This window comes from Pseudorasbora parva, chromosome 24, assembly GCF_024679245.1.
Source record: "Pseudorasbora parva isolate DD20220531a chromosome 24, ASM2467924v1, whole genome shotgun sequence".
In the NCBI taxonomy this organism is placed as follows: Eukaryota; Metazoa; Chordata; class Actinopteri; order Cypriniformes; family Gobionidae; genus Pseudorasbora; species Pseudorasbora parva.
Genome location: NC_090195.1, coordinates 15,019,288 through 15,034,558, shown reverse-complemented (window position 1 = coordinate 15,034,558; position 15,271 = coordinate 15,019,288). Strand labels below are relative to the sequence as shown.

Sequence of the window (15,271 nt, the reverse complement as noted above, 5' to 3'; positions counted from 1 at the left end):
GTGCATAGACTGCATATGCTCTGGGACTAAAATATAAAATATCTTAAACTGTGTTCTGAAGATGAACGGAGGTCTTATGGGTGTGGAACGTCATTTGGGTGAGTCATTAATGACATCAATTTCATTTTTGGGTGAACTAACACTTTAATTACATTGTTAATGTAAAAATACAAAGTAGAATTTTTGATGTAATGTTTAACCAAGAAAATGTGACAACATCAAGTGTAACTGGGACATGAATTTACATTTAATTTATAGTATATAAAAAAACCTCAAGCCATGCACACCACTGGTATACATCTATGTATCATACACACCAATATTAATGGCCGTTTCCTGCTTGTCTCCAGTCAGAACCCAGATCTTGATGTCGGCTTTCATGAGTGTTGCTATGGTTTCCGGGACTCCCGCTTGCAACCGGTCTTCTATCGCAGTGGCACCCAGCAGCAACAAGTTCTGAATGGCAAAGAGATGAAAGAAAGCAATTAAGAGAAAGATGGGAGAAGAAAACAGAAAACCAGATTTTTCTATTTAAAATTTATCATTTAAACTTTAAAAATCTAAATTGTTACTTTCCGCACATAAAAAAATAATTGGACTTGGAATTTATATATATTTAATGGGACACCCCTCCAAATAATTGAATCCAGGTGTTCCAATCACTTCCATGGCCACAGGTGTATAAAATCAAGCACCTATTCATCCAGATGCTTCTACAAACATTTGTGAAAGAATGGGTCGCTCTCAGGAACTCAGTGAATTCAAGCGTGGTACTGTGATCAGCTGCCACCTGTGCAATAAATCCATTTGTGAAATTTTCAAACTACTTAATATTCAACGGTCAACTGTTAGTGGTATAACAAAGTGAAAGCAATTGGTAAAAAAAACAACTCAAGCCACAAAGTGGTAGGCCACGCAAAATAACAGAGAGGGGTTAGCGCATGCTGAGGTGCACAGTGCGCAGAACTTTCTGCAGAGTAAACAGTTACAGACCTCCAAACGTGGTCTTCAGATTAGCTCAAGAACAGTGCGTAGAAAGCTTCATGGAATGGATTTCCATGGTCGAGCAGCTGCATCCAAGCCTTACATCGCCAAGTGCAATGTATGTGTGTGTGTATATATATATATATATATATATATATATATATATATAATTTTATAGAAATGTTGATATTGTCTTGTTTATGGAAAACATACCAGATTTTGTGCATGCTAAAATGTTTATGGATGATTTATAGTGTAAAATTATTGGAGATAAATGCATGAAAAGCTGAATTTTAATTACAATTCTGAATCCTGTTTGCTAATTTCAGAAAATTAAAGAAAAATGCTAAATCTGATTTCTTAGAAAAGTAATAGCGCACAACATTTTTTTCAAACCTTCATACTAAATAAAGCCACACACAGAAGCAAACAGAAATTCAGTAAAAATAGGTGACGCAACAACCTGACACCTCAGCATCTTTCACACCTTCTCAATCCATCTGATCTACCCCTTTTCATCTTTCACCATTTCTTAACCAATTCTTTCTATTTTCTCTTTCCTCCATGTAAGTATTTGTATATGGACTATTTGTGGAGTGTTCATGTGTGTGTGCAGAGGTAACACAGTAGTGTTGTTGACTCTGGTTTATAGGGCTCTTGGCAGACCGGTGCAGGTAATTATCCTCACTGTGGTATACCAACCCCTCCTCAGACTACTAATCTGGGCCAGTGCCCTGAAAAGCACAAAAAACCCAACAAACTGGATTTTCACAGCTCTATATAGCAGTGTCTGTGTCCCGGGGCTTAGATCTCTGATCAGTAAGTTTTGCAAAATGGTGTAATCTGGCCTAATGGGGAGACAGTGAGTTTATAGCTTCTAGCAGTTAATGAGAAAACAACAAAGCACCACCTTCTGCACAATTTGAGTTCACAGCTGTGAAAATGTAATGTTACAGTGCCACCTGTTGACCAATCAAAGCACTGCAGCTGAAGCACTATCTATCTATCTATCTATCTATCTATCTATCTATCTATCTATCTATCTATCTATCTATCTATCTATCTATCTATCTATCTATCTATCTATCTATCTATCTATCTATCTATCTATCTATCTATCTATCTATCTATCTATCTATCCGTCTCTTTTTCAAACACTGTATATGCAAAAATCGTAAAATGTCAGCCATATGTTCACTTAAGCACCTTGGGATTTAAGCAAGGTCATTAGATGTCATGATGAAGAAGACATTGGCATGATTTCCATCAGTGACACACTGACATCTACTCGCATGTCATTACTATAGCAACTATAGTAGATATTCATCATAATGTCTGAACAAATTGATCCAAGAGCATCACTTGCAAAAAGAGACTTATCAGATTTGAGGTCAAATCAAATGAGTGCAGTGTGACCAAAGCCTTAGTAGCATATAAACAAGACATATGGCAGTTTTGCTCTGTTCTGTCTAAGACTAATAATAGCTATACTATATAGCTAAACTATAATAGCTGTTCTCTAGTGATAAGCATGGCATATGTATTATGTACCTTCTCTATGAGTTCGAAGCATTCCTCCAGTTTCTGTGCCCTGTCCTTTAGCACAGTGCTGACACGATTGTACTCCTTCAACCATTCCTGATACGCCCCCTCCTCAAGGTCCACATACGCAAAACAAAGTGTCCGCAGCCCTGCACATGCAAACAAATACAAACCAAAGTTAATCCAAAGAGAAGATAAACTTTTAACCCTTCAAACAAATGACATGCTTGAGAAACTCATCACCTTCTGTGGCAAACTGCTCCAGATGGGCCTCGGTTAGGTCCTTATACTGTGATGTCTCATTCAGGCGCTCAAAAATCACATTGTCCTGTAATACATGCATAGCATCATTACACTGCTATGGCTTGTGCCATATAATTCTATCTGTATTGAGTGTAAGCTTTATCATCATAAGGAATAAATTGTATATGTACTGTAAACACTACCAGTTTGTGGTCAGTAATATTTTTATTCTGCAAGGATGAATTATATTAGTCCAAAGTGACAATAAAATACATTTATAATTTTACAAAATATTCTATTTCTGGAGTAATGGCTGCTAAAAAAAATCAGCTTTGAACAGAAACTGAAATTAATTACATTAATTAAATATATTAAAATATAAAACAGTTATCTTAAATTGTAATATTTCATAATATTACTGTTTTACTATATTTGGATCAAATAAAGGCAGCCTTGATGAGCTAAAGATACAAAAACCTTTTGAACGCTACTGTACATTCTTCACTACTGTACATTCTGCATCTGTGCTAATTATGTGGTTTATGAAACACTCACAGCTCCCTTGCAATAAAGCCGAAGTTTGCCCGTAGGTGTTCTGACAATCACTGACATCCGTTTGCGATTGCTGCAAAAATGATCAAGAAATATGCATTGAAACACAACGTACAGGGTGTTTGTGATGTTGTATGTGTGATGGTGTGAGAGCTCAGCTGTTTTCTTACCTGGAAAATTCTAGTACATTAAGAAGCTCATATGTCTGTTCTGTTCCTCTCTGAGAAACAAACAAAAGAACTGTACACAATAAATACAAAGGCATACAAAGAGTATGTTTTGAGCTCTCATTATTAATGGAAAGAAACACACACTAACCGCCTCTATGATGACTGAATGTGGTGTTCGTGCAGTAAAAACAAAGCCCAGACTCTTGGCACCTTTAACCAGCGCTCCTTCATCTGAAAACGTCCGTCAAAAGTCATTAAGGCTGCATTTATTTGACCAAAAATGCAGTGAAAATAAAGCAAATATGATTACAATTTGAAAGAACTGATTTCTATTATATTTTATTTATTCTTGTTGTGGCAAAGCTGAATTTTGGCATCATTACTCCAGTCTTCAGTGTCGCATGAACTTCTAATATGATGTGTCAATTAAGTGTTTAACCACTAAATCAAATTGAAGGAGAAGCTTCAAATTCCAATTAGAAACCAAAAAGAATATTGCTATACCTGGTGAGGAAGCCTGGTAGATAAGTTGGTCTCCTTCTCGCTCAGGAACAACAGTATGACAAACAGCCATCATGGTCAAAAACTCACAAATCTGGGGGCATGTGGGCTATAGAAAACGAGAAAAGGGCAGATTTTAACTATATACCTACACAATTCAAAAGAAAAGGTGTTTTAATATCCAAGATAGAATAGAGAACAGCTAAACAACTCTTACATGGTTCTTCTCAATGTTCTGGATAAGAGCAGGATCATCAAACTCAGTAGAATTATTACTTGTAGAGGGAAGGTGACTGCAAAAAGACAGACAGAAATAAGACGTAATGGGCAACATAATTTCATAATGCACAATATCCTCTTAGACCTGCGTAATATTCGCCAGTGTACAGGAGAGATAGAATCAGCGGCATCTGACCTGAAGTCTTCCATGGATCGATCACATTCCAGGTCTGGGAAGTGCCTGGAGACAGCGTTATAGATCAGTGGCCACTCACACAAACATAAACAAAAAGTAACAGATCAATGCACCCTAATAGAGCCAGAACGATGCAAAGCACAAAGATAATGTGAGTGTATTGATGTACAAAAGCAAAGGAACACTACAATTACCCGTATGTAATTCCAGCTATCGTGCACTTTTTAAAATGCATGATGTTGCAGGTGAGAGTGCCCGTCTTATCTGAAAATAGGTATTTTACCTGAAAAAGAAAAAGACAACGCATGAGACGTATTGGAGATAATGTCGATTAACATTTGTAAAAGTTAATGAGCCGAGCTTCTCCTCACTTGGCCTAGTTCTTCATTCAGATTGGACGTTCGGGCCATAGCGGGAGTGTCTGTCTCGGCATAATACATCTCAACATCCTGTAGATATGCATGAAGAACAAAGCATTTATTCATAACGGTTCAAATTCTTAGGTTTCAGTTTGAATCGCAGCTTTCTGCTCATGGTTTTGGCAGAGTTTGAAAAAAATGCTTTATTTTAACACTGAGTGATGCACTGAATTTTCAGTTCATGAAAGTTTCATGCAAAACAGCAATTTCCAGTTTTGTCTGAAACCATTTTAAAAGGCCAAAATCGTTTGTCGAGATGTTTAATACGGTGTTTTTATCAGTTTAGTCCCAATTTAATTGGTGATATTTAGTAATTACCCAGTTAATGAAGAGAGCCTGTGTGAATTTGACCACTTCTAGAGTGACCAGTAGGCTGATTGGAATCAGGTTGTTATAGAGGATGATGAAGGTCAGCAGATTGTACCAGAAGTTCAGGGAGATGTCACCTGGATAGACAATGACATAAGCTTATTTTATGAACATGAACATATGCAAAATGATCAACAGTTCAAAACCATTTATTTAGGGCTAGTAAGTGAAAAAGTTAGAATAAAAATTCTAAATCCACATCTAAAAGGGCAAAGTAGGTTTCACTGTGCTAAACAGATGTGTGTATATATATATACCTGCACGGGAAAGGTACCAGCAAGCCTCATCCGTGTGCTGTTCGTTCCATATGGCGGCCCCAATGGAGCTGACTAGTGCCATGACCAGGAGAATCCCGAACAGAACCAGGATCTGCATGTTTGTCACACGCTCCACATTAGAGCGTTTAAGTGGCGCTTTAGTGGAATTCTGCAGGATGGAAACATTATATTAAAGCTCTATACACTACCGTTCAAACGTTTGGGGGTCAGTATTTTTTAATTAATTGTAATTTAATAAATGCAGCCTCGGTGAGCATTAGAAACTTAATTCAAAAACATTTTTTAAACCAGACACCAGAACTTTGAATGGTAGTGTAGATGCATATTACAATTTACAGTTTCAATCTATAAAAGGTATTAAACTAGTGTAGCCTCAGTAATTTTTAGATGATTAATTTAGATGATTTTTAGATGTACCAAAGATCTGTTTATGATTCATCTTTATGAAAATTCAAAAAAGTACTGTCATAGTGATTTTATTATTTACAACTGATTATTTTATTTCAGTTAACACAAGTGATTTTAATAGTTTTAATTTTAGTTAACAGTAACAACACTGGTCATCATCCAGCGTTTCTGAGATCACACTTACCTGCATGAGTTTGGAATCATGTCCAGTGTAGACTACAATTCCCACAACCCATTGCGTGTTCCTGAGCTGGGCGCCTCGTAGCAGCACCTGGTCTGGCCCAAGCGGAGCTGGACTGTAATTCAAGCACATGGTCACTGAATTAAGTGTATGTATGTGTTATTTTTTACATTCACACCACCTAAAATAGTGAGTTGGCGTACTTGAGGTTTTCTAAGCGTAGTGTTCCAGTGAAGTCGTACAAGTGTCTGTTTGGCCCCTCACATTCAAGACGACCAGACAAAGCTATCAGCTCCTCCAGAGACTGAAAAGTAGCTGTGAGTGAGAGACCCTGAAACACAAGGAACAAACAGCAAGTATGTTCAGAGCTCCAGACTAACATTTGAGAGCACTAATTTCTACAGATTTGGCAGCGCATTAAGTTTATTTCTTGGAAATGCACATTTGAAAGTAAAGCACTGAGATGCAAATAAAAGTAACTTTTATTAACAACAGTAACGTGTAACAACATAATTTTTATAGGAAAAATCGAGATATTATACTCTTATTAAATGTATAATTGTTCTTCTATCATAGTATCATATTAAACTGACCGACAGCTTCAGTGATCATAAAAAGAGCTCTCTTTCTATGTAGTTCAGTCACAATTTGAAGAAAAGACTTTCCCTACTTCATACTTTGGTACAAAAAATCTTACTTTGAATTTATTTCTTGATTATTTGATATTTTAATATAGTGAATTTATAATGTCTAAATATAAACTGAAAAGCAAAACGTGAAAAAAATATTAGGGAGTGGAAATGACTACTAATAAGCCAATAAGTGTTTCTCTGCCGCCATCTACTGGTTATAGTGGTATTTTATTTTAATTAAAAGTTTGTTTGCCACCAAGTGTTAAAGGGATAGTTCACCCAAAAATGAAAATTTTATGTTTATCTGCTTACCCCCAGTGCATCCAAGATGTAGGTGCCTTTGTTTATTCAGTAGAACACAAATTAAGATTTTTAACTCCAACCATTTTAACTCCTACCATACGAGCCAGAGCTTGGATGATGACCATACCGGAAGTGAAGCGCGTCTATCCAACGCGTGTATATTGACCTTACCGGAAGTGAAGAGACTTCCAGGCTGCTGGATTTAGCGTTGTATTTGAGGTAAATAATTATATAAATACAGCTTGATTTCTCACACAAACTGATCCTTTTGTGTCTTAAGATATCAATGTGTCATGAGCCACAGGCTCTTTGTGCATGTTGTCTAAGCATGTTTTTTTTTTTTTTGCTCTCATAGAACATTACCCATTCACATGATTATATGACGTACACACAGCAAAGGATGGAGTTAAAAATCTTAATTTGTGTTCTACTGAAGAAACAAAAACACCTACATGTTGGATTTCATTTCTGAATGAACTATCCCTTTAAATCCATGGTGAAAATTGGTGATTTGTGGAATGGAAAGTCTTCTATTACTTGTTCTTTCATGGCACAATGTTTCTCCTGGCTTCCACGTCAGCACTGTTTGAGTTGGTTAATTAGAATCTCTTGAAGCATCGAAAATACATTTTGGCCCAAAAATAACAAAAACTATGTTTTTATTCAGCATTGTCTTCTCTTCCTTGTGTGTGTTCAATCCTCAAATAATAAATCAATGATGAACGGAGGTCTTACGGGTGTGGAACGATATTAGGGTGAGTCATTAATGACATCAATTTAAATGAAATAACCCTTTAAAAAAGTTGCAAAATGTGACCTATTGGTGACCCCTGTTGTTTATACTCTTAGAACATATTACACAAACACACAATACTTTTGTAATATGTACCTGTCGAATCTTTAGGTTGGTCTCGCCATCTAAATTGGATGTTTCAGTATAGCACATCGCCTGAGGTTCACTGTGAGAAAAACAGCCACAGATTTAACAAAAAACAGCTGAACACAAATATAAGCACAACACACACACACACACAAATATTTCACTGACACATATTCCCAATAATCACATGTAACTTATTTTTCACAGTTATAAATCACACCACAGCACAAACACAGCAAGACAAACCCCACGTATATTCACACACAAATACACTGTGGTGCTGACCTGGAGGACACTATGACCATGTCAGCCGGGAGATGCTGCCCATTGGTCACCTTGACTATGTCTCCCACTGCCACCTAGTGGGCAGGTGCAGCAGTGCAACAGCATGAGGAGGGAGAAAATGAGATTAAGAAATAGACCACAGTGCTTGGAAACATAGAAAGGAGGTGCAACACACAGCTGTACAAAAATAAAGAGAAAGTAAAGTAAAAACAAAAAAAATAGCAGTGAGAGGTGAGCTGAAAAAAGCAGTTGTTACCAAACACATAGCATCACTGACTGAAAGGAGGGAAGGAGGAATAGAATAAGAAAAAAAAAGATGCAGAAAGAGACAAAAAGACAGGGTTACCTGCTTCCATATGATGGTCTGCCATGCTCCGTTACGCAGTACTAGAAAACAATGACATCATCAGCAAAATTCTCACCATGAATATATAAACCTCTCAAATATTATATATATATATATATATAAATATTATAATGTAAATTATATATTAAACATTAAAAATCAATCGTCATTTTGAGATCTGCAACATGTTACATTTAATATTATTAGATTATGGGCAAAGGTAAGCTAAATGTAAAAATATTTGAAACATTAATAATGATTAATATCGTATTAATGGTGTTTTCAGAGCTTAATTTCAAACCCACGTAATATTAGCTACAAGTGAATCCACATTTGACAGATATAGGTCACTACCATGACAGCAAAAGCACTAAACCCATAACTTAAATAGAGCATTACAAAATATAATAAATGTTACATAACAAAGCACCTCTAGCCCTCAAATTTTCTAGGGGATTTTTGTTACTTTAAGTGGCATTTGTGTTTGCAAGTTGCCCTAGTTATTTTTAACCCTGATACACATATACGATTGTAACACTCAACCTGTTGTCTTCTTCTTGTTCACCGTATTGTCTGCTTTATGCCTTTTCTGTGAGAACACAACACGCGACATATCATCAGCATTATTCATCCAACGATTTCAACTGCATTTCAAAGACAATGCACTTATCCTGTGTTGTCAAAACAAGGTCTGGACAGTTTAACGTCAATGCAGCGCTCCATTCAGCAGAATACTCACATAATCCTCAATGATCTCCTTGATCCCAGCCACTGTCAGAATAAAGATAAGGGGCACCAGCGTTGTGTAGCGACCCGTCGGTGAGACATCAGGGATTTGCTGCATTTGAAAATATACACAGATGAACATAAAATGGGCTACTTTACTTGGTGGTACAAAAACATGCTTTAGCAAAGTCCCATTTAAAAGAGAAAACAAAAATAGATAGGGAAAACAGATTCCTAATCTGTATGACTTCACAAGATTTGGAATATAGTGTACAAGTTGTATGGACTATTTTTACGCACCAGAGGAACCTTTTCATAGTTCCTTGAATTACTGGCGGAAGTACCCGGATTTGGCTGTGTTCGCACGGCGGGAACAATACATTTTAGTTCTAGGAACTCCCTTTGGGGGACATAAATTAGCTCCTGCTTTAGAGTAGGGTCTAACCCAGCACAATAGGAACTACCAGGTATGTAAGTGAACGCTGATTGGTCGAACGCACACAAAACACCAGCACCCGCCTTTATTTTAAGCTAAAGAGAAAAACGTAACTTTGAGGGGACCAATCGAAACATGATTATGTATTTCTGTTAAGCTAGCGACATAAGCCACACAGCAAATGCTACTTTTCATATACTTTATACTTTCATATTCAAATACTTTTCATATACTTTATACTTTCTTTGCATAACACTTCTACCTATCTAATAATATTAGACAAGACTGTTAAACAGATTGTAAACTAATGATGACAGAGAATGTGAGAGCTGTGTGCCCAGACAGCGTTCTCAGCACCGTCAAAATAAATGTCACAACACGAAGGGTGGCTTCTGTCACTTCAGAGCTCCTACTGGCGGCGGGAATGCAACCAGGAAAATCTCCTAGGGGAATTGTTAGTTCTCTGGGAACCACCCTGATGGCTTGTTCCTGAAACCAAGTTCCTAGAACTACCCATTACGGAAGCCTCTATATTTATGGTCCTTTTAAGAGTTTAAAACAAGCGGCAACCTCCCGCAATCTCTCTTGAAGCCAATACGGAAGTAATGTAAACTGCAACTAATCGATTGGCCACTAGGGACAGGCTCCAGAAGGTGGCAGAATCTCATTGAGCCCCTTGTTAAAATTCCCAATTTTACAGCAGAAAAAAACATGTTCACAGCCTGGTACAAATTGTGTTTTGGTCTATGCGGCTAATTTTGACCTTCATGACAACTGTGAGGGGGGTGATTTTTTTTATAACTCATTAGTTTACGTTATATAAAGCCTTAAAGTTCTGCATAATTAAGGGCGTGGTTACTATGAGTGACAGGTGGATAGCCGTTTATTCGCCGTCTATAGTCATTTAGTCACCTAAGCTCTGCCCACATCCCGCCTTTTTGCCCATTTTCTGTAATGCGGGAGTGACACGCGATGATTCGCTCGCATGATGGCAACGCCCAGCTCGCCCTTACTTTAAGCTTCAGGACTGCTTATCGGAATCCTATGGGTGAAGTCACGGACACTATGTCCATATTTTTTTACAGTCTATGGTTTAAAAGCACTAGTCATCTTCTATTTTGTTACGAGTAAATTATCAAAACTAAATAAAAATGTCATACAGATTTGGAACGACATGAGGGTATGTAAATGAGTAAATTTTTACTTTTGGATAAACTATCCCTTTAAGACTTCAAAACTAATGTTGAATTAATCGTAGAAGTTTAACATTTCAGAAAAGCTTTTGAGGTATATAAAGCACTGCAATGAGTAAACAACATCACACAATGAAGAAACCTTTTAGCTTTTTTTGCTCATACTTTTTCATGCAATACTGGCCTATCTAGTTGGATTGTGTGGCCGCAGTTATTGACAGTGGATAGTGACTTAAAGTGGATGAGAGTAAAATAGTGGACAACTTCCAAAAACGGAAATAATACACAAATGGACATGTTGGCAAATGACCGAAAAATCACATGGTCAGCATAAGCAGCATGGCTCCTCGGATGGATATCCCCCTTGAACGTGACCAACATAAGAAACGCATTTTGTACTTTGAGGTGCTCAAAACAAAGCAGATGTAGTCCGTACAGTTGTCTGACCATCCCAAGTGTCATACCTGCATGAGAGCAATGAAGAGGAAGAAGGCATTAGCCGCTCGCCTGATCTGTTCGTACAAGAACCGTGGCAGGAAGGTGAGGATCCCGTATTTAGCCGTGCTAGAGGGTGAAAAGGGAAAATTGATGAGTTTAAAAGCAATCTATCACCTTCAAACTATTTTAAAACATCTATATATACACGCACACACAACCAAGGCCATAAGAGCACTAATTTAGGATTAGCTCCACGCAGGCTTCTATTAAAAAAAAAGCAGTCGTAAGTGTTTCGAAAGCCAGCATCCATATGCTTTCACAAACACCTACTCACTGCATTAAATTTAAATAAATAATCCCAAAATAAGTGTTTGGGCTGTTAGGATGGATGTTTCTCGGCGTGTCTGTCAATTATCTGTATTGATCGAACCCCTAAGTAGCTCTTGAATAGCTGATTGCAGTGGTAAATGTTATACAGTCATTAGAATAGCTGTTAAGAATTCCTAAAAATAACCTCCGGGACTACAAATTTGCCTCCGTCCCAAGGCTGTCCATCTAAATCTACACATGAGTCAGTGTTTGTTTGTGTGGGTGTGTTTGTATCCGCATCTGGAGGCACGTATTGTGTAAATCCAATCGTAAGCATGTTTCTATAATACAGCGTGTGTACTTGTGCGAGTTTGATCCTCTTTGTAAACATGACACCCTTCTGGGCTCATCTGCAATGAGTTCACAGCCTAACACACCCAGTGTAACCCACACTACGGCGTCAAACAGCAGCTCGGTAGCTGACCTGGAAGTACGGCAGGCTATCGTTGACATCAAAGAGTGGCTGAAACCATTCATACGATCCCCTTCATTAACATTCAGCGGTCCAATCACACACACAGTAACCCGAACCGCGGTCACCATAATGTGTAGTACCTGGGGTTACCCTAAAAGACTGATATGGATGATTGCACTGCTGGATTTGTTGATCTAGTTACTTTGTGATTGACAGCTGACCAATTGATGCCAATGCAATGGGAAGCAGAAACCAGTTGGTAAATAAAACATGAAGATCAAGGAATAAGAGAGTGATCTGAACAATTCTTATTAAAATTTCCACTGCTCCAGTCAGAGAGGCATTGTACTGAGAAGCTGATGAGCAGAAAAGGTCAGCCCGCCATCTGATCTGAAATTAGCCAATGACAGAACGGCTATAGATTTCAAGGGCCGCCTTAATGTTGTTGCAAGAACCAAAATAGAGCCTTTTAGAACAGAATCGAATCTTTAGAATATACTGGTGGTGGATCGATGAAGAGTGTGTGGGTGAGTGTTTTCAGTACTGAGAGGTTGATTTTGTATAAGCTTCCGTATTATGGCACTAATATGAAAGTAATCTGAGATCCAAATCTACCAAGCTTTTGTTGCAAGTACTGGCCTATCATTTTAACACAATCATATCCATACAGATTCAAAAAGTGCCATTTTGTCATCAGCAGAATTTCATATCATATGAAACTGATATAATAGCCATCCAACAGATTAAAAAAACACTCAAGTCTTTAAAGGACTTGGGCACTTTGGAGACCAAAAGACGTTTTGTTCAGGAACTGCAGATGAACCCTTGCCAAGCACGGCCCGGAACATGACCTTGATGTACTCACAGGAAATCTCTGGCAGAGTACTTCACTTAATGGAAGATATGTCGTATACAATGTGTACTTGCATACATTCAGCATGGAGTTTCCCTGAGGGAAAACCTTAACTCGATTCAATTATTTTTGTAATTAATTTCTTTGCATTAGAAGTTAGTACAATTATCTTTATGTTAGACCATAAAGTATTGGAACAGCTGTGTTGGTGGTGGTAAGGCATCAATAATTAATAATACAGGTAAAAACAAAAAGTTGAGTGACTCTGAAATACAGGGGAAATAGGAGGAGACAACGCCTCTGCATTGCTGTGACTGGCTGAATCACACTGTTGATAGGATATCACCCCTCTCTGAAGTGCGCACATCTTTCTGAATGAGCCAAACTGGTTAAAATGGACAGGCTAATTATTAAGTAAACAACTTAACCACTCTGAACTTGAAATGACTTGAAACTCTAAATGAACTGTGAATGAGCTGCTTTTTAAAGAAGAAAACAAATGAAGGTGGATTTCAAGCCAACATCAATACACTTGTATTCGTCACTGGGAATCATACATTTTACCTTTGTATAACTTTAATTTATTTGATTATAAAATTATACAAAATATACAAAATCTTCTTAGGGTATTATTTGAGTTGTTTTTGAACTTTTGTGCGTAAAAACACTAAATTGATAAGACTTAAGCTACTTAAGTAAATGTCATATACATACACCACCGTTTAAAGGTTTCACAGTTTTTTTTAAGGATTTGACGTGACTGAAGACAGGAGTAAGGATCCTGAAAACTCAGCTTTGCCAACATTTTAAAACATTTAAATAGAAAAGAGTTATTTTAAATTATAAATAATATTTAACAATATTACTGTTTTTCTCAAATAAATTAAGCATAATGGACTTTCAGACACTAAATTTTGTATTGCTAGTGCAAAAAATAAAATAAAAATAATAATAATAATATAAATGTTATTAAAGTTAAATTCATAGTTAAATTCTTATCCTATGCATGCCGTGTATATTAGACTAACAACAAAGAGAGGAGTCTTTTCCTTCTTATTTAAAAAGACACCCATAGAGCACTGCAACAAAGATAAAATATTTTGCAGCATCTTTAACATTCTTTTAAAATAGCTATAATTTACAGCCACCAAAAGACCACAATAATAATAACGGAGCCTTGGTCATGCTCACACTTTAAACAAAGAATACACTAAAACAAGCTATAATGAATTAAAACTGCAATGTTAAATTTCCCTATTCAATACGATAAAGACTTGAATGAACTCACCTGACATGGTTGTCACAAAATTTGGTGGTCTGGGCTCGGTTGAGCAGCACGATCCGCGCTGTGGCATCTATCGGGTCCGCCTGTGATGTGGTTCCGGACATCTCATCCTCTGCCTTGCGGTAGCCTGCGGCCGAGCACGCGGGTCCTGCACCGTTCGAGTGATGGGAGAGAGGCGAGGCTAGCGTGAGTGTGCGTGGAACAAGACAGGAGGAAGAACAGACATAGAAAGGTGGTTTACAGTTCAATGCGCTGGCCACTAACACTACTACTGTGTGCTGATGCAAGCCGCCCCTGGCGTCAATGACGTTTCCCTCGGTGAACCGCCCTCCCCGTCCCTTTCATTTCCCCCATCCTCATCATCATCATCGTCCTCATCATCCACGAGCAAAAGCTCCGTCACCGATACAGCATACGCGCGACGCCCACGGGACCCCCTGTATAGAATGTGCTGATGGGAGCACAATGGCGCAGCAAACACCTTTGTAGGAAACCTTGTGCATTTGTTTATCTTTATAAAAGCCTCTTTATTCCGTGGAAACACCTGTGTATTCACGATGCGCTGAAACGAAAAGCAATGAGACAAATGGCTGTGTCTCAAAAACCTAGCGAGCTGCCTACCTAGACAGCATTTTAGGCATCATCCGCGCCTGATGCGAGCATTCATTATATCTCATAATTCATTAAATCTCTCCAATTGTACTCAATTTACGCGTAGCATAACTTTTTGTTTATTTGTTATAGAATTAAAATTAAAAAAGTAAAAAATAAATAAAATAAAAAAGTAAACTGAAGCTACAGTCAGTCATAATTTTAAATTAAATATAATACGTATATTTGTAATAATAATTTATTTAGAATAATATTTAATTTGTAATCATGTGCATATTAAATAATATTTGATTTTAAAAACAATAAAATAAATGTATATATATACATTTATTTTATTGTTTTTAAAATCAAATATTATTTAATATGCACATGATATATACGAATAGACAAAAAAAAAAATAATGTTATTTATTCAGTAGCCTCGCGCAACACCTGA

General features: G+C 37.3%; 1 protein-coding gene across 6 annotated transcripts in view; it reads right to left on the bottom strand.

Moving 5' to 3' along the window:
- Positions 1-15,271, bottom strand: part of atp8a2 (ATPase phospholipid transporting 8A2) — a 64,931-nt gene that overhangs the window by 35,681 nt on the left and 13,979 nt on the right. For 4 of the 6 annotated variants that reach the window (XM_067435548.1, XM_067435550.1, XM_067435552.1 and 1 more), the window contains 22 exons: positions 14,227-14,371; positions 11,328-11,427; positions 9,248-9,346; positions 9,052-9,097; positions 8,509-8,549; positions 8,163-8,236; positions 7,887-7,956; positions 6,266-6,393; positions 6,066-6,177; positions 5,453-5,621; positions 5,145-5,272; positions 4,779-4,856; positions 4,602-4,690; positions 4,408-4,452; positions 4,210-4,285; positions 3,996-4,101; positions 3,640-3,722; positions 3,492-3,541; positions 3,325-3,394; positions 2,770-2,854; positions 2,536-2,675; positions 318-456 (listed from right to left, as the gene is read on the bottom strand). In XM_067435548.1, the coding sequence (XP_067291649.1) occupies positions 318-456; positions 2,536-2,675; positions 2,770-2,854; positions 3,325-3,394; positions 3,492-3,541; positions 3,640-3,722; positions 3,996-4,101; positions 4,210-4,285; positions 4,408-4,452; positions 4,602-4,690; positions 4,779-4,856; positions 5,145-5,272; positions 5,453-5,621; positions 6,066-6,177; positions 6,266-6,393; positions 7,887-7,956; positions 8,163-8,236; positions 8,509-8,549; positions 9,052-9,097; positions 9,248-9,346; positions 11,328-11,427; positions 14,227-14,371 (2,073 nt within the window). Of the gene's footprint in view, positions 1-317; positions 457-2,535; positions 2,676-2,769; positions 2,855-3,324; positions 3,395-3,491; positions 3,542-3,639; positions 3,723-3,995; positions 4,102-4,209; positions 4,286-4,407; positions 4,453-4,601; positions 4,691-4,778; positions 4,857-5,144; positions 5,273-5,452; positions 5,622-6,065; positions 6,178-6,265; positions 6,394-7,886; positions 7,957-8,162; positions 8,237-8,508; positions 8,550-9,051; positions 9,098-9,247; positions 9,347-11,327; positions 11,428-14,226; positions 14,405-15,271 lie in introns of all 6 variants that reach the window. The other 2 variants (XM_067435547.1, XM_067435549.1) reach the window with 1 other exon arrangement.